The sequence below is a fragment of the Oryx dammah genome, unplaced genomic scaffold (genome assembly GCF_014754425.2).
Source record: "Oryx dammah isolate SB20612 unplaced genomic scaffold, SCBI_Odam_1.1 HiC_scaffold_28, whole genome shotgun sequence".
Taxonomy (NCBI): domain Eukaryota; kingdom Metazoa; phylum Chordata; class Mammalia; order Artiodactyla; family Bovidae; genus Oryx; species Oryx dammah.
Genome location: NW_024070212.1, coordinates 109,383,640 through 109,405,459, shown reverse-complemented (window position 1 = coordinate 109,405,459; position 21,820 = coordinate 109,383,640). Strand labels below are relative to the sequence as shown.

The 21,820-nt window shown below is 49.5% G+C and overlaps 1 protein-coding gene across 1 annotated transcript in view; it reads left to right on the top strand.

The window, feature by feature from the left end:
• Window positions 1-21,820, top strand: part of CUNH1orf94 (chromosome unknown C1orf94 homolog) — a 43,235-nt gene that overhangs the window by 1,704 nt on the left and 19,711 nt on the right. Inside the window, exon 2 of the mRNA XM_040231765.1 lies at window positions 18,167-18,855. Within this exon, the coding sequence (XP_040087699.1) occupies window positions 18,167-18,855 (689 nt within the window). The remainder of the gene's footprint in view (window positions 1-18,166; window positions 18,856-21,820) is intronic.

Here is a 21,820-nt window from a genome sequence, read left to right as displayed (position 1 = left end):
CTCACGGAGTTAGTGGAAACAGACTCTACTTCCAGTCTGCACTTGGCTGGAAAGTGAGCCTGGCAAACCTTTGGCTGGTCCGTTTGGCCTTGATTTTCTCATCTGCAAATGGAGGGTAATATGCCCGGCCCTGTCCACATCGAGTTGATAATGAGGATCAAATGTGATGAGGACAGGAAACAATCAGCTGCATTATCCCAGTGAGGCTGTCCCTAAAGGCAGTTCTCAGGGCTTGGAGGTGTGGGTTGTTTTTGTTGCCTTCGATCTGGGGTTTTCACATGATGCTGATAAATGCTAGAGTACTTCGGAGGCCAACTTCAAGTTGAGTGGCCTGATTTCTGGGTCCCAATCCCCACCTCAGCCAGAACTGTTCAGCTTTTATGGTTTTTGCTTACTGGAGTTCAAAAGTAAAGTCACCAGTCCAGGTTCGATGCATGAGATAGGGTGCTCAGGGCTGCACTGGGATGACCCAGAGGGATGAGATGGGGGTTCAGGATGGGGAAAACATGTACATCCATGGCTGATTCATGTCAATGTATGCCAAAACCACTGCAATGCTGTAAAGTAATTAGCCTCCAATTTTAAAAAAAATCCTTAAAAAAAAAAAGTAAAGTAAAGGCTGCACTGAAATAAAAGATTCTGCCATAAGAAAAGAGCTAGGAAGCCATTGCCTTAGATGAATAAATGATATCATAATTGTGCAGATATCAACCAAGTAGAACACAATGAGCTATTCTTGAAATAAAGGCAGCTGCGATGGTGGAGTCAGATAGCTCTGGTTTCAGATCTCATTTCATCCCTGTGCCAGCTGCGGGATTTGTTTAATTTATGTGAGCTTCAGTTTCCTCATCTGCCAAATGGAGATGATTACTATGCATTTCATGGGGTTGTTGGGATGATTAAATGGGATATTTAAACATTCCCAGTAATAACTAGGATTTGTAAAAATTCCTTATAATGATAACGGTGATTTCTTTAAGCCCTACAATTAGTACATGAACTGGGGACTATTTTTAAACTCCCCTTCTTTTTACCTTTTTGTTATGCAAATGTTCAAACATGTAAAAGAGAATGGTATAGTGAATGTCTGTCAATCAACTTCATTAATTATTAACTTTGGTCCATTCTTGTTTCAATTCTTCCTCCCTTATTTTTCAATCAAATCCTTTTTACAGATAAAATAACTGGTTTGGAGGGCTTCATTTCTTCTTCTGTAGGCCTGAGGTCCTACAGTTAGGAAGTGGTGGAGTTTCAGAAAACAAACCTAGGACCATCTTACCCACTATGCACTGGTGTTGGCTCCAGGAACTGAGACATCTTTTTGGAAAGTCAAAATATTTGGCAGTCTCATGTTCTGGGTGAGCAAACATAGCTAACAGAGTTCATATCCAGGGAGCTGTCCAGCATATTGGTCAGATGGCTTCGGCCCACAAGATAACCTCTCAGCCTCTCAGCTAATCTGTCTAGTGTTTCATTTGTAAACCCAGTTTGGGTTTTGGTAATGTTAATTGCTATCAAGGCAGTTCTAGAACTCTTATTAGCCAGAATTTTTTTTTTTTTTTTTTGGTCCCCATTTATCATGGAAACCCAGACATCTCAAGTTTGAAAGAGAACTTGGAGGCCGTTTTCTGTTGCTTGAATCCTTTCCTTGACATCCTTGCTAGATGGTTATCCACTCTCTTAGATGAGAAGCTCACTACTTCCTAGGGTAGCTCCTTCCCTCAATATGAACCCTGACTATCAAAAAATCATTTTCTTTTAGTGCTGAAATCTGTCTCTATCAAACCCATTGACCTGGATTCTGCCCTTAGGGCTTCAAACCGAACCTATCCCTCCTTCCTCTCAGTAGCCCTTTTAGTTATTGAAAGATGGTAACAACATCTTCCCTAGGATTTCTTGTCTTTGTAAGCTGAATGTCTGTTTCCCTGAGCTTCCCTTCATGTTTGGTCAGTTTCCTGCCCACACTGCTGGTTCTTAGGGCAGCGCAGCAACCAGAACCAAGTATGACAATCCAGGTATGATCCAGTCTGAGCAGACTGGGTTCTCCTCGAGGCTCTGTATTCTATATTCCTGTTCATGGCAATTAACACCACATTCACTTTTCTCCCCAAGCTGACTTCAGCCTATGAACACACTTCGAGTTCACTCATCCAATTATTCATTCAACACATACTTATTAAGCCATCTACTGTGTGCCTGGCACTGTGCTGAGAGCTAGTGAAATAGAGCTGTAAACCAGACAAGGCCCTCCTTTCCTAGAGCTTGCGTTCAAGTAGGGGAGAGAAACACAAAGTAAGTAAATAAAAGAATATAACTTTAGGATGGAAAAAGGACTGGTGTTCTAGTTGGAAGAAACCAATCGTAAGCACATTAAAATTAAACCAATAATTTCAGCTAGGGAGGAATGAGCTTATGGAAACAAAACTGACTAAAGTACTAAGGGGACTTTCTTTAGATGGAGTGGTCAGGGAAGAACTCTCTGAGGAGAGGTAGTCTTTTGAGCCAAGACCTGGATGCCAAGAAGGAGCCAGCCAGGTGAAAATCTAAGGAAGGATGTCCAGGTAGAAAGGAAAGAAACCACAGACTCTGAGGTGTGAGTGGGCTTGGAGAGGGACAACAGGGCTGGGGTATGGTAAGTGATGCCATGTGGCACGAGGTGATATCAGAGACAGGCAGGCAAGCTCTCAGAGGCCTGGAGGACCTAATGGGGAGTTCAGATTTGATTCTCCATGATATGGGTTACGGGACACCTTTGGAGGATTTTAGGAAGTGGGTGTAACACGATTGCATGGACTAGTTTTTAAGGTTGCCTCTAGCTGCTGTGTGGAAATGGGGCAGGTGAGAGAGCAAGCTGGGAGGCCTCTGGAAAGATGTTCAGTAGCCCAGGGAGCACAGTGGTGATGGCGACTGGTCCAGACTGAGGGCAGTGACAGTGGACAGACGGGGATTTGGCACATATTTCCCAGGGAGCCAAAGGAGCCTGCACACAGACGGAGACATCAAGGCTGAATTGAGGTTTTTGGCTTGAGCACTGGTTGGACAATTTATTGAGGAAGAAATGGAGAGAAATGGGCTGTGAGGGAGAAATCTGTAGCTCTATCTAATGTCAGTTTAACTCCAGAATCTCATTCAGTCATCTTTTAATTAGTCTTAAATTTGGGCCGAAAGAATTGTGGAAAGTCACTTACGGACTCATATTCTAGGATTCCCTATTCATTCAGTTTTCCTCTTACTAACACTGCACAGTCTCGAGATGGGGGTCTGGGGTTTGCTGTTGACTCCATTGGCTGGCCTGTGAAATGGTGTTTGCTCATGCCTTCATTTATGGAGTCATTCAACAAACACTCGTCGTCGCCTTCTGGGTGCCAGGCCCTGTGCTGGGTCCCTGGGATACACAGATGACTAGGACAGAAGGCCATGTCTCTGAGAGCTGCCAGTCCAGGGGGGGTGGGATGGACACAGGTCCCCGTGGCAGCAAGGACATTCAACAGATACTTGTTGTGTGTCTACTGCTTCCCTGGAGGCTCAGCTGGTAAAGAATCCACCTGCAATGCAGGAGACCTGGGTTCGATCCCTGGGTTGGGAAGATCCCCCGGAGAAAGGAAAGGCTGCTGGGATAGTCCAGTATTCTGGCCTGGAGAATTCCATGGACTGTATAGTCCCTGGGGTCGCAAAGAGTCGGACATGACTGAGGGACTTTCACTTCATTTACTGCTTGCCTGACAAAGTGGGAAAGGAATACAATGGCGAAAAAGATGGGAGAATCTACGAACTCCCACAGGGATCTTCAGTGTCTTGAGAAAGTCAGATCACAACATAATAGGATAAAGGTCCTGGGGAAGTGCCAGTTCCATGGGTGACCCAGGCTTGGGGTTCAGGGAAGGCTTCCTGGAGGAGGCTGGGGGAGATGAGCTGGAAGGTCATCCTGAGCCAGACCCAAATAGGAGGATAAGTCTACAGAAAGAAAGGAAATCCATTTAAGCATCTAAAAAACAAATGACTTCCTGGTTGGCAGACTTCAGAGGTATCTGTTGCAAGAAGAAGTAGGGCTGTTTTGCACTTGCTCTAGTAAATCTTCACTGTTTGCACCCATCGGCCAGACCTCCAGGTGGGAGAGCCACTGAGACTTGGAACCCAAGGCACTGTGTCCTTTGAGCTACTCTCTCAACCAACCAGTCCTTTGTCGCTGCGTGCATGCTCAGTCGCTCAGTCATGTCCTACTCTTTGCCTCCCTATGGACTGCAGCCTGCCAGGCTCCTCTGTTCGTGGGATTTTCCCAGCAAGAATACTGGAGAGGCTTGCCATTTCCTCCTCCTGGGGAATCTTCTCAACTCAGAGATCGAACGCACGTCTCTTGCGTCTCCTGCTTTGCAGACAGATTCTTTACCGCTGAACCATCAGGAGGCCCTGTTGCTTGTTGCTACTGTTATTTAAACAGTAAGACAGCCACCTTTCCACTCCCATTCCCACACAATTTCCCATCACCCCGAGGGAACTCTCCATCTTTCCCTGCGTTTACAGGACTCTTTTTGGACACTTTCTTCTCGAGACTCAGCTCAGGAAAAAATGGGATAAATCTTACTTTTCTGTAACAGTTGTTTGGAATATATCCCCACTTGTATTTATTAATTTTCTTAAAAAAAAAGCTGGAAAACTAGTGATGGGAGTGATGAGGACAAGACTTGTACCTGAGAACTCAGACTGTTGCCCTAGAGCCAGTTCTGCTCCCGGGTACCATTTTCTTCCCTTGAAGAGGTCAACGTCCTCTTTGGCCTGAGGGAAGCTGCCATACACCCTTTGGCCTGAAACACATCCTCGCATCCCTTGACATTTTGGAAGGTGAGAGAACCCCCACTCCCAAAGTTGGGATCCTTTTCTCATGGACACTTGAGTGTCCCCTCCCTTCACCTTCCCAGGGCTTTGTCTCAGCCACTGCTGTGATCCCCATCCCACTGACATCAACGCACCCTCCAGCCTGGTTGTCAGGTGAATTACTGCACACCCGGAGCTGCAGACAGAGGTTCAAGGGCCTCAGCCCTTCCCTCCTCCAACCTGCTTATGCACCTGTTGGTTGCCTTCGTGACGGTTTTTGACTCCTTGCCTCCCTGCAGGCTTCTCTTCCCCCATTTTCAGACCGTCTCGTCTTACTGCTCCTGGCTCCTCTCCCTCTTGGATGTCCTTCACCCTTTGCCAACTTCATCTTCCTGAAACACATCAACAGCACTACTCAGGCATCCGCATGTATTCCTCCTTGTCTTCTGAACTGCCTCACCTGGTCTTGAAGTGTCTCTGTAGTTGGCCCTGCCTACTTCTCTAGGTGTAGCCCTGAGTGCTCTTCTCCAAACTCCCTGTAAACCAGGGTGTGCCATGAGCAGGCATACAACTCCCCTGCCGTCACTCCAATTATTCCTCTACCAGGAATGCCTTTCTTCCCTATGTCTACTGAAATCTTACCCATCCTTAAAGACCTGGAATTAGCGTATCATCCTCTAAAATTCTCACTGCTGACCCCATTTCACATTTTTCTTTCTCCCTCTTCTATGTTCCTTTTTAAAAAAATTTAAATAAGCAATTATATCCCCTCTGTTTCCTAAGAGTTTAAAGGTGGCTCAGATAACAATAAAATAAGGAGACAGGTGGATGTAGAATCCCAGTATACTTCCCAGCTGTTGCCAAGTTGCTCACGATTTCTATGCCCCATTTTCCTCATCTGAAAGATGGAAAAAGTCGTAGTGACCACCTAAAGGACTGTTGTGGAGGTTAGTGAAAGAATGTATGCAAAGTTTGCACAGCACCAGGCAGAAAATAGTGATTCCAAATTCACCATCTTCGTTGTCACTCTGTTGTCATGAGTCTCAAGGATAAAGTGACAGGGGTTAAGTAATCAACAATAGTGTGGGAGGAGGAGACTTATATACCAGAAAACCTAAGCCCAGGGAAAGTGCTCAGTGGAGGCCAGCATGTTGGTCTGAGACTCGAGGCAGGTGGAGCCAAAAGTGGGAATATAACAGTTGGTTTCTGTAACTCGTATCATCTCATAGGAGAAAGCAGGACAGACAAGTGCATCCTTAGCTCTGAGGACCGAATGGCAGAGGTCTTTAGATGAGGGTGATGGGACGGAAGAGTCGGTTTAGAACCAGCTCTTGGGCTGACTGTTGGCCAGAGGGGAGGACACAGAGCTGCAGTGAGATGCATCAGCCTCATTCTGGAGCAGGGTTTCTGATGAGGTGGTCCTCGGGCAAGTACTGTACTCTGCCGGTGGCAACAGTCTCCCATCCCCCACTTGACCATGGCTCCTTAAGGGCAAGGGTTGTGTCTTACTCATCATTGTCTCCCCAGCGCCCAGCCAAGTTCCTGGCACTCGGTGGCAATGCAGTGTGTATGAATGAATGAGTAGGTGAATGATGGATGAGCCATAAAAATGCCACTGCAAGGAGAATGAGGCCCAGAGGTGGCCAGGGTCCAAGTGAGAGGTCACAGTCATCAGAGGAAGCTTTGAGAGATGTGGGGACAGGATGTCAGGAAGCCAGGACATTGCGAGCTCTTTTCTTCCTTCTGCCTTAAGCCTAAGAAGGGAACTGACGTTTTCGTGAGCAACTGATACGTGCCAAGCTCTGTTGTTTCCCTTTTCTGTTTATCTCATTGTCTTAGCAGCCCTTCTCCATCGATGGTTAATATTATTCCCGTTTTACAGGTGAGGAAGCCAGGGCTCAGAGAAGTTAGGCAACTTGCCCAGGGATAGGAACCTGGTGAAGCTTCAAGGCCAGAGCTGATTCCTGGCACCAGGGGCCCTTCAGAATAGCCCTTGCACGTCTGCTTAGTACCAGGAGCCATGAGCGGTGAAGGCCAAGACGAATCATGATTAACGTCCCACGTCCCGTGTCCCCCTTTTTAATTTAATTTTATGGTTTCAGGAGCCGTGTCGCAGGTTCTGGGAGCCTGCAGAGATGGGCCACCAGTGGTTTGGTTTAATCCCCTTTTTAATATCTTTGTTGCAACGTTCTTTCCAATTCAGCTCCCAAGTCACATTAAAAAAATACCTCTTCCTTAGGGTAAGCCTCCTCTTATTAAACAGATTCAAATGAAAAGTTTTAAAGATAATTTGAACAATAAGAATCACTCTGTAGCTCCCAGCCGAAGCTCCTTCATTGCTGTATTTATTCCCCAGTATTTCTTGTCTCATTCCCCAGCTCACTGAATCCGTCATTCCCCACCCCGCCACGCACCCTCACCCTTCCAGTCCAAGGCCCGACTTCTGCCTGCTAGTCTCTTCCTCTCTTCTCCCTTCTTTCACCTCCAGGGCATGGCGGGTCAGGTTGAGGGCAGAGTGGGAGGTCTCACTTTTACCAGCCAATCTGCTTTCTAAGACTGTCACAGCTGCCCTGAGGGCGGGGGGGAGGTGCAGATGGAGGAGCTGCAGTGTCTGGAGGGAAATTCCTATCTGCGCGTCTTGTTGCTTTGTTGTTGTTGTTCAGTCGCTCAGTCATGTCGGACTCTTTGCAGCCCCATGGACCGCAGCACTCCAGGCCTCCCTGTCCATCACCAACTCCCGGAGCTTGCTCAAACTCATGTCCATTGAGTCAGTGATGCCATCCAACCATCTCATCCTCTGTCGTCCCCTTCTCCTCCTGCCCTCAATCTTTCCCAGCATCAGGGTCTTTTCCAATAAGTCAGTACTTCCCATCAGGTGGCCAAAGTATTGGCATTTCAGCTTCAGCATGGGTCCTTCCAATGAATATTCAGGACTGATCTTCTTTAGGATGGACTGGTTGGATCTCCTTGCAGTTCAAGGGACTCTCAAGAGCCTTCTCCAACACCACAGTTCAAAAGCATCAATTCTTCGGCGCTCAGCTTTCTTTATAGTCCAGCTCTCCCATTCATACATGACTCCTGGAAAAACCACAACTTTGACTAGATGGACCTTTGCCAGCAAAGTAATGTCTCTGCTATTTAATATGCTGTCTAGGTTGGTCATAGCTTTTCTTCCAAGGAGCAAGCATCTTTTAATTCTGTGGCTGCAGTCACCATTTGCAGTGATTTTGGAGCCCAAGAAAGTAAAGTCTGTCACTATTTCCATTTTTTCCCCACCTATTTGCCATACAGTGATGGGACTCTTGATGAAAGTGAAAGAGGAGAGTGAAAAAGTTGGCTTAAAGCTCAACATTCAGAAAACTAAGATCATGGCATCCGGTCCATCACTTCATGGCAAATAGATAGGGAAACAGTGGCTGACTTTATTTTTCTGGGCTCCAAACTCACTGCAGATGGAGATTGCAGCCATGAAATTAAAAGATGCTTACTCCTTGGAAGGAAAGTTATGACCAACCTAGATAGCATATTAAAAAGCAGAGACATTACTTTGTCAACAAAAGTCCATCTAGTCAAAGCTATGGTTTTTCCAGTAGTCATGTATGGATGTGAGAGTTGGACTATAAAGAAAGCTGAGTGCCGAAGAATTGACGCTTTTCAACTGTGGTGTTGGAGAAGACTCTTGAGAGTCCCTTGAACTGCAAGGAGATCCAACCAGTCCATCCTAAAGGAGATCAGTCCTGGGTGTTCATTGGAAGGACTGATGTTGAAGCTGAAACTCCAATACTTTGGCCACCTGATGCAAAGAACTGATTCATTTGAAAAGACCCTGATGCTGGGAAAGATTGAGGGCAGGAGGAGAAAGGGATGACAGAGGATGAGATGGTTGGATGGCATCACCGACTCAATGGACATGGGTTTGGGTGGACTCCGGGAGTTGGTGATGGACAGGGAGGCCTGGCGTGCTGTGGTTCATGGGGTCGCAAAGAGTTGGACACTACAGAGTGACTGAACTGAACTGAACTGAACTGAACTGAACTGATGGAACTGGATGCCATGATCTTAGTTTTTTTAATGTTGAGTTTTAAGCCAGCTTTTTCACTCTCCTCTCACCTTTATCCAGCAGCTCTTTAGTTCCTCTTCGCTTTCTGCCATAAGGCTAGTGTCATCTGCACATCTGAGGTTATTGATATTTCTTCCAGCAATCTTGATTCCAGCTTGTGCTTCATCCAGTTTGGCATTTCTCATGATGTACTCTGCATGTAAGTTAAATAAGCAGAGTGGCGGTATATAGCCTTGAGGTACTCCTTTCCTAATTTGAACCAGTCTGTTGTTCCATGTCTGATTCTAACTGTCACTTCTTGACTTGCATACAGGTTTTGCAGGACGCAGGTAAGGCGGTCTGGTATTCCCATCTATTGAAGAAATTTCCAGTTTGTTGTGATCCACACAGTCAAAGGCTTTAGCATAGTTAATGAAGCAGAACTAGATGTTTTTCTGGAATTCTCTTGTTTTTTTTCTATGATCCATCTGCATCCAAACCAAGGCCTGGAGGCAGAGGGTGGAGGGAGGGAATCCTGGCTCAGAATACAGATGCCTGGGCCCCATTCTGGACCAACTGAACTGCCATTTCCGCAGGGGTGCCCAAGAATCTGCATTTGAAACAAGCAGCCCAGGGGACTCCTGTGCATATCTGTAGAAAGTTCTCTGATACTTTGAGGGTCAAAGATGAGGGAACCTCATGCTTCAAAGGGACATAGCTTTGAGAAAGAAGTATTCCAAAGAAAAGCTTGAAGGAAGGAGATTGACTTTTTTTGCCTTCTAAGCGGATGCCAGGGATACTGTAGAAAAGGCACTCCATCCTGTGTGAAGACCTTTGTTGAGAAATGAGATAAACATGGAGTCCAGGCTCAGGCAGCTGAGGGTTTCCACAGTGCCACCTCCCTTCACCCCGGGTGGTGTCACCATCCCCTCGGGACAGATGACCAAGATTTCCGTGACCTCCTACCCCCAGCCAGCCTAGACCCTGGGCTGTGAAGGGTCAGCAGGCCGCTCCCTGCACTGGGTCTAGAGGTCTGAGCCGCTAACATTTGCATAGCGCCCGTCACAGTTTACCGAGCGCTTTCACATTCATCATCTCACTTAATCCTCAGGCAGCCTGGAGAGTGGAGGAGGGGCGGGAGCCAGAGTTTCTGCAAGCCTGCTGCCCACTCTGCCCCCTCACTAGGGAGGGCCCCGGAGATGCAACTCTGGGTTTCCAGGTACCTTTGGGATGCAGGAGCATGGGCCCTGGGGCGGCAATGGAGTCTGTAGCTTTTCTCCACTCTCCTCTTCACCCCGCAAACTGGAAAAATCGGCCCAGTCCTCTCGGCTTGTGAGAGTGGGGAGCCCGCCTTCCTTCCCCCTTTCTTCCTTCTGGGTTTCTATGAGCTATGGCAGTGTTGTGTGCATGGGTACATGGGTGTGTCTACGTGTGTACATGGGTGTGTGTGCACAGTTGTGAAGTATGCGTACATGTCTGTGCTGTGTTTACCTGTGTAGGTGTGTGTCCGTCTGTGGTGTGTGTGTGCATGGTTGTAGCATATGTGTGTGTGCACAGCTGTGGTGTGCATGGCTGTCTGTGTACACACAGCTGTGTGTAGCTGTAGCCTATCTGTGTGCCTGGGTGTGTGTGCGTGTACATGGTTATGCTTTGTGTGTGTGTACGTATGGGTTAGTATGTATGTGAGTATGACTGTGGTGTGTGGGTGTGTGCATAGATGTGTGAGGGGAGGTGGTGGCATGTGTGTTTGCACGTATGGCTTGGGAAACGTGCGTGTGCACATATGTAATGCTGTGTGGACACACATAGGTTGGTGTGTATGGGTGTGTGTGCGCGCATGGTGTGGTGTGTGTGTGGGAGCGGGGACTCAGGGCAGATCAGTGAATCCTAGGTCTGGGGAGAGGAGAGATGGACAGAGGCCGCCTTTGGTGCTATGACGTAGGCTCTAGGGGAACAGAAGATGGGTCCCTGCTCCCCAGGCAGACGAGAAGACCCAGAGTGTCCAAGAGCCTTGGTCAAGCGAGGGTGGGGGCCAGACGGGGAATGGGGTCCTTAACCTCTTCATTTAGAAACCAGGATAACCTGTACCTCATGGGCTTTTGATGAACAGTCGTTCTCCCTCCCCCTCGTATAAATGGCCTTGTATTTGCACGTGACCCACATACACCTCCCTGTTTACTTTAGACCATCTCTTGATCACTTACAATACCTGGTACAGTGTAAATGCTGTGTAAGTGATTGTAAAGTACAACATAAAAGCTGTGTAAGTAGTTGCCAGTGTGCAGCAAATTCAAGTTTTGCTTTTGGGAATTTTCTGGAATTTTTTTTTCAAGTATTTTTCATCCATAGTTGGTTGAAGCCACAGATGTGGAACCCGTGAATATGGAGGGCCGACTGTGTAACAAACCACCTCAAACTTCAGTGGCTCCAAACCACAGCTTCCTACTCAGCTCTCCCAGCTGAGCAATCTAATAGGCTGGTTCTGCCAGTTGGTTCTTCTGAGTGGGGCTGGGCATGTGTGGCAGGATGTGGCTCATCCTTACCCACATGTTTGTGGTCATCCAGGCCTGGCTAGTCAGCTGAGGATCTTGGGGTTTTCCTCCACGGGATGTGTTATCCTCCTGGGCTTGTTCATGGGGAGGTCGCCAAAACCCCTGAGAAATCAGAGGTTAAGCCCTAATGCCCAAGCGCTTGCCACATCTCTGCTTCTTTATTGAACCAAGCCAAGCAGGCGCTACCATAGGGTCAAAGCTATAACCAGTCTTCACACCACCCCATTGCAGTTGTTGTGAGGATTCAAATAAGAGTTTTTCATGGAACGTGTTTAGCGCTGTGCCTCGCTGGTCAGTTCATCCTCCATAAATACTCACTCTTCTGATTTTGTGAACTGGAACCGGAGGCTTAGACATATTCGACAGCTTGATGGAGGTCTGGCCTCCATGCAGCCGTGGAATTTGAACTCAGCTCCTGCCTCCTTCCAGGCAGCGAGCTCTTAGCCACTCTGCTGCCCTGCCCACGCAGACACACGGAGGAGTCAGTCTCACCTGCCACCACGAGGCTGGTCAGTCTGTGGATGGAGCTTGAGCCCTTCGCTTGCTTCCATCTTCAGTCAGCCATGTTCCCCGGGCACCAGGCCTGGCTACCATGTTTTGTCATCGATCGAAATGCCATGGTGGGAAGAAAATATTTGTTTTGGTGTCCTCTTCCAGCACTAACAATTTTCTGCTTGCATTTTTCTGTTGTTTGGCTCAGATGAATAGCAGTTTTCATCTTTGCTCTGTGTTATCATGTACACAGAACTGCTGTCGGGGAGCTAACAGCATGCTTGCTTAGTCATTATTCTGGGAAGGGGTGCCAGCCAGTCAATAGCCTTTATTTTTATATGACTCTGTACACTGCAAATGCTGAAAGGTCACGCTGCGCCCGTGTACAGAGTCACCATCAGACACCTATCATTTCTGGAGGCAGGCGGAGCGGAGGTGGTGGCCACCGTTGAGGCCAGGCACCAATTCTGACTGGCTTCCTCTGTCAGCCCGGGAGCTGGGTTAAGCGCCCTGAATGATTCACTGTGATAGAGTCTGTGGCAGCTTTTATGGTTTTTACCCACTCAAAGGAGAAAGCAAATAGCACCAGAGAGATGCCAGCCTCGGCAAAACTTCTTAAGGAGAGAGGAAGAAAGATAGATGCAGGCAGGCAGGCTTGGTGTGGGACCTAGCACCATCGTGGGAGAGGGAAAAATCTTTCTGGGAGCCCCACCGTGGGCTCTAAGAGTTGGGCAGGATCTTTGTGGGGTCTGCGGTGGGACTGCCTTACCGAGGTTGGGAGTTCTTAGGACGAGGTCAAACAGGCTGGTCACTGTCATCCCGTCAGCTCACAGGGGTGCCAGGCCCACAGTAAGGACATGACACGGAAGGCCAGAAAAATGGAATCAAAACCAGGGAGTCTGCAACCAGTAAAAGGAGCTGGGTGGTCTTTGGCAACACAGCTTTTGATTTCCAGAGTTCCAAGAAATGGACAAGGATAAAGACAAATTCACGAGCCAGTTCATTTGTTTATTCAGTAAATACCTATTTAGCTTGGAGGTGGTGCCCAGCACAGCTCAAGGTCTTGAGGCTTCCCTGGTGGACAAGATACAATTCCTGCCCTCAGGGAAGATGTGTTGTTGTTGGAAATAAAGACATTAAAAAAATATACTTTGCGAGGGTGACGAATACTAGGAAGGAAATAGACTGATGGAGCAGAGAGTGCTTTGTAAGAGTTAGTCCAGGGATGGACTAGCATCCAGGAGGTACAAAAACCCTGGGTTAGAGTGAACTCGATATGCAAAGAAATATATCTAAGACCAGAGGGGCTGGAAGAAGAGGAATCTCAAAGCAGGAAGGCATAACTGGGCCACTTAGTGGGGTGCCCTGGGGGTCAGAAAGGGGTCTGGATTTTTATTGTGTACAGTAAGAACCCACATAAGGATTTAAGTGGGGGAATGGTTTGATCTAAGTTCTGAGGATGTCTTTCCTCGGCCGGCATGCAGTTTTCTAAGGAACAAATGAATCATGTTTTCTTGGGGGTGGAAAGGGCAGGAAGGGGAGACCCTTGCTTAGGGACTTGTACCTGTGTGCTGAATCTTGATTGCAGCAGGTGTTTGATAGAGGCTGTCTAGGAGAAATGGAGATGGAATGGTAGTGACTGGATTGATTTATTCCCCCAAAGTGTTGATCCAGGATTACTGTCAGGCTCAGGGTGGGGGGTGGGGAGGGTTTCCAGCAATGTCCCTAAGGCTCTGGACTCTGGACTCTCTCGCCTTCAACATTTCTATCCATAAATTGGCGGGGGACCCAGAAGGCAGACTCATCAGACCTGCAGCTGACACAGAGCTGTCAGGGACAGCTAAGGCCACGGATGACAGGCTCAGGACTCACCATGAGGATCTTCCACAGGCTGGCGTGATGGGATGAGCCCAGCAATATCCTTGATTACATTCAGACTGGGGAATGAAGCCCAGCCTCGGAGCAGGGAGACCTTGCTGGAGAACTTTCCCTAAAAAGGAAGCTGGGGTGGGGCAGGAAGAGGTCAGAAAGTCAGCTGGACTCAGGAGCATCCCCACAACAGCCTCTTCACTTCCTAGGTGACAGAGTCCTTAGCCTCTTAGCAGTTCACTTTTCTCATCTGTAAAGAGAGAATGATTTTGTCAATTGCCCAGAGGCATGGAGAAGATTAAACAGAAGCATATATGTGGATGCCTGGCTTCCAGTCTGGCCTTCCAGATTCATGGCAGATGCAAAGGAAATAGGAGTTTGTAGAGACTGTCCCAGGGAGGGTTGGGTGCCCTGGGCCAGTCTTTCAGAGGGATGCAGGGGACCTGCAGCCCAGGTGAGCCCCTCTGTTCTTGGCACAGACTCTTCTGGGAATGCAAGCTTCTTAAGAGGCCCATTGATCCCCATGATGTTCCAGAAAAGAATGGCCGAGGAATATGAGAAGGAGTTTACACTCAGCTCTTTCTGGGTCCTCTCCATCAACCTGGCTCTGGGGTGTGGGAGGGGTAGGAGTGTCCTCTCAGGCGCTGAGGAGGGACCACCTGCAGGGTGGATTTGGTACAGAGACCTCAGGCCTCATGGGTCTTTTAAAAGCTGCTTTGACTTCTCCTTGGAGCTGGTGCTTTGAAGGATACCGTGACAAGACTTGTGTGTCCGTCTATTGTAGAACTTTTTTATTTTCGGAAAAAAAAAGTGAGAAGCCAAACAGACAAAAATAGAGCTAATAGTACTTGGTGAACCCATGTACCTCTCGCTAAGCCTTAGACCTGGTCAACATAAGGCCAATCTTGTTTTATCTACTCCCCAACCCCTATCTTTTCCCTCCCCTTGCTAGATTAAGTTTAAAGCTAACCCCAGATGTAATGTTATCTGTAAAGACTTTAGCATGTATCTCTAAGAGATAACGCTTTTATTGTTTAAGTATATAACCACAATACCATTTTTCTGACTTTTAAAAATTAACATAATTGTGATGTCTTTCTAATTCAGAAGATCTATCTGTATACAGCTCGCTTTGCAAGTTTTGGAGGGGGACAGAGAGGCAAAAACTGGTCCTTCTAATGTCTGGTTTCTGTGACTAGAGATTCCCCTGTTCCCTTTGAGGGTGATAATGAAGAAGATGGGGTCAATAACTTGGGACCATGGATTGGCAGCCTCTTTATTCCAAGTGTTCCCAGGAACACAGCAGGAAAGGGAAGTGAAATGAAAGTGTTAGTCCTCAGCTGTGTTGGACTCTTTGTAACCCCATAGACTGTAGCCCATGAGGCTCCTCTGTCCATAGCATATTCTCCAGGCAAGAATACTGGAGTAGGTAGCCATTCCTTTCTCTCGGGGATCTTCCTGACCCAGGGATTGAGCGCGGGTCTCCTGCGTTGCAAGCATGTTCCCAGGGACACAGCAGCAGAGGCGTCCAGTTGATAGACTGAGTCTAGATGTGGGGAGGAGGAAAATGGGAGTAAGGAGAGAGAGCCGGGAAGAGGGGAAGAAGTGAATGGCCTTGCCCCTTCCATGGCGTCAACGGCCAGCACCCAGCACCATCCGGCTCCCGCTGCCAGCCACCGCGTGCCCAGTGCTCCTGTGTGTGCGTCTGTTCCAAGCCTGCACAGGGGTTACTGCACCAAGTGCTCATCCCACCCAGGGGCTGGGTGCTTGTAGTGTCATAGGTGTCGTACTTTGTCACAGGGGAGTCCCCAGGGTTCCGGGATGTGGCAGGAAGTGAGCAGTAGTGCCCTATTCTGATCTCAGTCTGTTTGACTGGAGCCTGCTTTTTCCTGGCACGGCTCCCAGCCTCCAGGCCTGGGGAGACCACATGCAGGGCTGGTGTTCAAGAGGTGGTGGCTGTCACCGTCATTAGAATAGTGACAAGCTCCCACGTTTTAAACTCTTCCCTAGGCCTCCCAAGTGCCCTGGCCAGCCGAGACCTTTACCAGGACTCCTTGGGACTCACCAGTAACCATCAGCTATGGGATTAATGCCGGCACAGTAGGAGCGCCTGGGACTGTAGACTGTGCTCATTCTGACTGGTTGTCAGATACAGAGACCATCCTCTGGTTTTATGTGTGATGAATGTGAGTCATTTTGCATGTGTGTGTGTGTGTGTGTGTCCATGTGCATGTGTTCATTCATATACAGAGCTTTACCAGGAAGGAACATTCTTGCTGGGAGCATTTGCTAGTCATTATTTTGGGGACTCACTGCATCCACAGAATGGGCTGTGTTGGGGCAGGAATATATCTGAGCCTGCCCAAAGATCCATTCACAGGATGCTTTAATTTTTCCCTCTGCCTCTTTTTTCACCATTTTCACCAGTGGTAGAACTCTGAGCAGTTTCTAGAATTCTCTACGTAGGCCAGCTTATCCACCCTTCCTGGGAACCCACCCAGGAGGGAGAGCAGGGTGGGCTGCCACAGTCCTCCTGGGAGTACCAGGGAGGAAGGTTCCCCCTTACCAAGGATGCTGGTGGGGCAGTGTGGGCCCAAACCAGTCCAGCAGGATTGCTACCCTCTCCCACACCTGGAGACAGCCAGCATCTAGGAGCTTAGAGTCCATGGGACCATTAGGCAACATTAGAATGGTACTGGCCACCAAGGGTGCAGTTGGAGGTCCCAGGTCTCAGGTGCAGGTAGAGGCCAGTGTTTAGACACAGGAAGATTATTGTGAATCAGTGCAGGGATCAAGCAATTGCTAGTGCTCCCAGGCAGCCCAATCTGTGTTCTGGTCAGAAGGCCATGCCAGCCAAGGTGGACACAGGTATCTATGGAGCCACTGTGCAGATTTCAGGATCCAGAGGCCCAGCCCGGCTGACAGAGGTGTATATAGACTGGCTGTCCCTTTAATTGCCTTTGCTGCGTGAGACATGGTCTGCAGTGTCTCTGTGATACTCTGCTTCACCAGGAAGGGAGACAGCGGTACCATGATGCTGAACAAGGAACCCAGGATCACATAGCTGGGAAGGGACTGAGCCAGACTGTGAGCTCCAGCTGCCACCTTGCTGCCCCTGCTCTGACTCAGGCCATCCTGCAGTGCCTGGGGCCCCGGCACCCTGGACGCCACGTCTAGAGCTGTTGACTCAGTCCTGTCCCCTTTGCTGCTGGTCTTTTAGTGCTTTGGGTTCTGAGCACCACCAAACTGTCCAGGGAGCGATGGACAGAAATCAAGACTCGGCCCATTCAGCAAGATGGAGCACTGAGAGAGGACCCAGGGGTCCCGATTCCCAGAACCAAGCTCTTAGGACTATTGCCTGTTCAGTTCAGTTCAGTTCAGTTCAGTCACTCAGTCGTGTCCGACTCTGAGACCCCATGAATTGCAGCATGCCAGGCCTCCCTGTCCATCACCAACTCCCGGAGTTCACTCAAATTCATGTCCATCGAGTCGGTGATGCCATCCAGCCATCTCATCCTCTGTCGTCCCCTTCTCCTCCTGCCCCTAATCCCTCCCAGCATCAGGGTCTTTTCCAATGAGTCAACTCTTCGCATGAGGTGGCCAAAGTACTGGAGTTTGAGCTTCAGCATCATTCCTTCCAAAGAAATCCCAGGGCTGATCTCCTTAAGAATGGACTGGTTGGATCTTCTTGCAGTCCAAGGGACTCTCAAGAGTCTTCTCCAACACCACAGTTCAAAAGCATCAATTCTTCGGCGCTCAGCTTTCTTTACAGTCCAACTCTCACATCCATACATGACCACTGGAAAAACCATAGCCATGACTAGACAGACCTTTGTTGGCAAAGTAATGTCTCTGCTTTTCAATATGCTATCTAGGTTGGTCATAACTTTCCTTCCAAGCAGTAAGCATCTTTTAATTTCATGGCTGCAATCACCATCTACAGTGAGTTTGGAGCCCAAAAAGATAAAGTCTGCCACTGTTTCTACTGTTTCCCCATCTATTTCCCTTGTAGTGGTGGGACCAGATGCCATGATCTTTGTTTTCTGAATGTTGAGCTTTAAGCCAACTTTTTCACTCTCCTCTTTCACTTTCATCAAGAGGCTCTTTAGTTCCTCTTCACTTTCTGCCATAAGGGTGGTGTCATCTGCGTATCTGAGGTTATTGATATTTCTCCCAGCAATCTTACTTCCAGCTTGTGCTTCATCCAGCCCATTGCCTGTTGGTATGGTATAAAAACCCCTTGGGTCCACGTATGGCACAGTTTCTCTCATGAAGCGGAATAGGCTTCTCACCTTGGCAAACATGTTTTCTCTAGCCCCTTTTCCTGGGGTCTGTGCCCCACTGCAGAGCCACTCTCAGGGAACGGGCCCTAAAGCCATCTCTCTTTCTGACCTGTTTGCAGGGCTCTGGAGCTCATCAGTGGCAAAGACGAGATCTCCTTGTTGGTGGAGCAGGAGTTCTTGAGTCTCACCAAAGAGCACCTCATCCTGGTCACCAAGAGCTCAGGGGAGCTGGAGGCACCCAGAAGCAAACCTGAGGGGCCCAGACAGCCAGCCCCCTGCCTTCTCATGCCTTCGCTGGTGGCCAGCAGAAGTGAGCACCCAGGAGCCTCCGTCATGGCTGGTGACAAGCTCCTGGAGCCGAAGGTGGCCGTGTCAGTCATCGGCAGCTGGCCAGACTGTGATTCTGCCACGTCTGCGGTCACGGGCATCCTGCGTGCTGCCAAGGTCAAGAGTGCCAAGGGGACAGAGGACAGGAGCCGCAGCCTGGGGGCCTCCAGCTCGGAGATCAGCAAGCTCCTGGCTCAATTCCCACTGAAGTCCACAGAAACATCCAAGGCCCCCGACAGCAAGCTGGTGTTGGAGGAGACCAGGGTTATCAAGGACTTCCTGCAGAGCAGCATGTTCAATGGCCCTGGACCCAGAGAGCCCGCGGGGCTGGGCCCGTTCCTACTGCTGCCTCCCCCGCCTCCGCCTGTGCCTCCCAACAAACTCCCTGAGCTCCCTGCTCAGAAGAAGCAGCTTCCAGTGTTTGCCAAGATCTGCTCCAAGCCCGAGGCTGACCCCATCGTGGAGGGGTACCAACTGATGGGTGAGTGGGGCTGGGAGCAGGGCTAGGAAGCACGCTTGCTAGGAGGAGAAACTTAGCACGTGGGCTGCATCAGGCACATGAAGCATCGCTGTGCAAAGTAGGGCGAGGTAGCCTTGTGGATGAGCATGGTCCCAGGGTGCAGGCTGTTTTAAGCCCCCACAGCCCTCCTCTGCCGGATGCTCATATACAGGGCACGTCTCATGTGACCAAACATGGTGGCCCTGAATCCAACACACTTTGGGAAGAGGCCCATTTTGTAACTGACTGGGTTTTTAAATCCATAGGCTCCCCGAGGACATTGAAGGAAGCATTTACCCTTGCTGGGTCCAGGGTGAAAGTGCAGCCAGGGGACTCTGAGCTGAATAAGAGGGAAATTTAACTGGCTTCTGATGGAGGCTCCTGTCCTGACCATGATACCTGGTCCCCTCTCCCAGGGATAGGGGATGAATGTGTAAACTCTCCAGGTGCAGGCAGACTGCTGGCCCTGGGGTTTGTTCCCAGGGACTCCAGGGCTTTAGCAAAGTGCATTCCCACTCCTAAATCGAGGAGTCCACACCCTCCCCAGGATTGCCAGCCACCTCCCAAGCCTCCCCAAATTCCAGGATTCTGCATTTTGTGTCTGTTCTGATCCAGCTACTCAGACTGGATGGTTCCAAGAAGGAAGACTGGAGGCAGCGACACTTGCCTGCCATCAGCAGTCACTGGGAGGAAGCTAGGGTAAAAACTCCGCCCAGGTTGTGGGAGATGCGTAAAGGAGAGATGCCTGGATTGGGAGGGCCCAGATCCATCTTCCTAAGAAAACAGGGACACAGTCACCCTAGAGAACATTCTGTAGGAGCATTTTAGGAGGCCAAGGACTCCAAACTGTGAATGGCACGCTGGACTCTGGGTCCTGGGCAGGCCTCCAGGGATCCAGGGACTCTGGGGACAATAAGCTGTGCATGTGAGATGATGGGGCATACCCAGGGAAGGAGACGTGCCTCCCACCTCCTTCTCCATGGGGGAGGTGTGGACGTCTCTCTGTCAGACAGGGCTGCTGGTTTGGAGACAGTTCTGCCCCACACATCCTCCCACCGTTTGCGTGTGTGTGTGTGTCCAGGTGTGTGAGCAAAGGTGTGCTGAGAGGGACTTTGCAGATGGAAATGCAGTCTGGGCACATCTGAGTGTAACCCTTCTGTGTGTGTAGCTGTGTATGTGTGTGAGCACGCGAAGGGAATGGCAGGAAGGGATGTGTGTGTGTGTGTCTGTGTACACAGCCTTTGGAAGAGGGAGCTTTGGAGATGAGTGAGTGGCAAGTGTGTTTCAGGTGACTGGGGTGGGGTGTGATGGCAGGTGTGTGGGCCTCTGGGGAGAGGGCTATTATTAGTGGGTACTGTTATCTCAGCACTGGGTGGGGTCCACGCTCTGCAACCAGACACTCTAGGAAAAGACACCGGGGACATGTTTTGCTAAAAACTGTCATTTTCTTCTGGCTCAGGCTAGAACAGCTTTCTCCTTTGCTGGGATGGCAGTAAGAGGGCAGGCCCCATCCTGTCCAGACTCAGCTCCAAGGCCATGGGCTAGTGGGACTAAGAGTTGGTGGGGTCGTGTCCACTCCCAACAGGTGATTCTGGGCACAAGCCCTCTGATCCTATTGCTACCAGCATGATCCACTGTGCCCGCCATGTGTCCAGTGCCATTTCACAGCCAAGCTCTATGGAGACCAGGACCTCCAAGCTGGGAGAAACATGAAGGTGCTGAGAGCAAGGCCCTCTTCTCTGCTTCAACCAAGCAGTGCCTTAAAATATATATATATATGTATATATATTATATGCTTCCCTGGTGGCTCAGCGGTAAAGAATTGGCCTGCAATACAGGAGACCCAGATGATTTGGGTTCAGTCCCTGGATTGGGAAGATCCCCTGAAGGAGGGCATGGCAACCCACTCCAGTATTCTTGCTGGGAAAATCCTATGGACAGAGGAGCCTGGCAGGCTACAGTCCATGGGGTCACAAAGAGTCGGACATAACTGAGCACGCACAAACCATGTATTTACGCTTGCAGTATGGTGCATCCCCCCGCCCTACTTTGTTGGGAGAAAGAGTTTTGTGGGAGAAAGAGTTCCATTGCTCAAAAGGAAAATTGGGTGAAAAACCACTGTTGTAGGGGGATCCCTGGTGGTCCAGGCAGTGTCCTTGCACAAAGGGGACTTGGTCTGTTTGAAGAGAGAGAGCTGAGCCTGGCACCGACAACGTCCAGTGGCTCACTCGTGCCTCTGTGCCTTTGCCTGCGGTCACCCATGGCTCTGGGTGTAGGGCCTCGCTGCAGGCCTTCTCCTCCTGGAATCCCTCCGGTCCTCAGACAGAAGCTGTCTCAGCCGCCCTCTTCCCCCGCTGTGTCCCTCCGTCACCTCACGGTCCCCATCTGCCTTGTCCCGGAGCTATTTCTGGGTCTGTCTCTCTCTTCCTCCTTGTTGTGAGTTCCTGCCGGGCCAAGTCTGGCTCTGACTCATCCAAATGTCCCCAGGACTCAGGTCAGAGCCTGGCGCTGATGAGTGTGCTGAATCGCCACGACGACTTAGCAAGAGGAGAGTCTATGACGAGGGACCAGCTGCGTGTTGTGTGGGAATGTGTGTGCCCCCCGACTAAGCCAAGTGTGCTCCCTGAAGACAGGAACTATCTGGAACCTTTGTAATCCAACCTGCAGATGGTTAGCAAGAAGGAAGGGAGGAAAAAAGAGGGAGAAAGGAAAGGCAAAAGATAGAAAGGAAGGAAAAGAGGCAAGAAAGGAAGAAGTGGCAGGGAGGAAAAGAGGAAGGAAGAAAAGAAAGAAAAGAAGGTAAGAAAAGACAGGGAACTAGAAGGGAGGAAGTTTTTAAGGAGGAGAGAATGGGATTAGGGAAGGGAGGATGGATGAGTGGATGGAAGGAAGGAAAGATGGATGGGTGGATAAAAGGATGGATGGATGGGTGGATAAAAGGATGGAT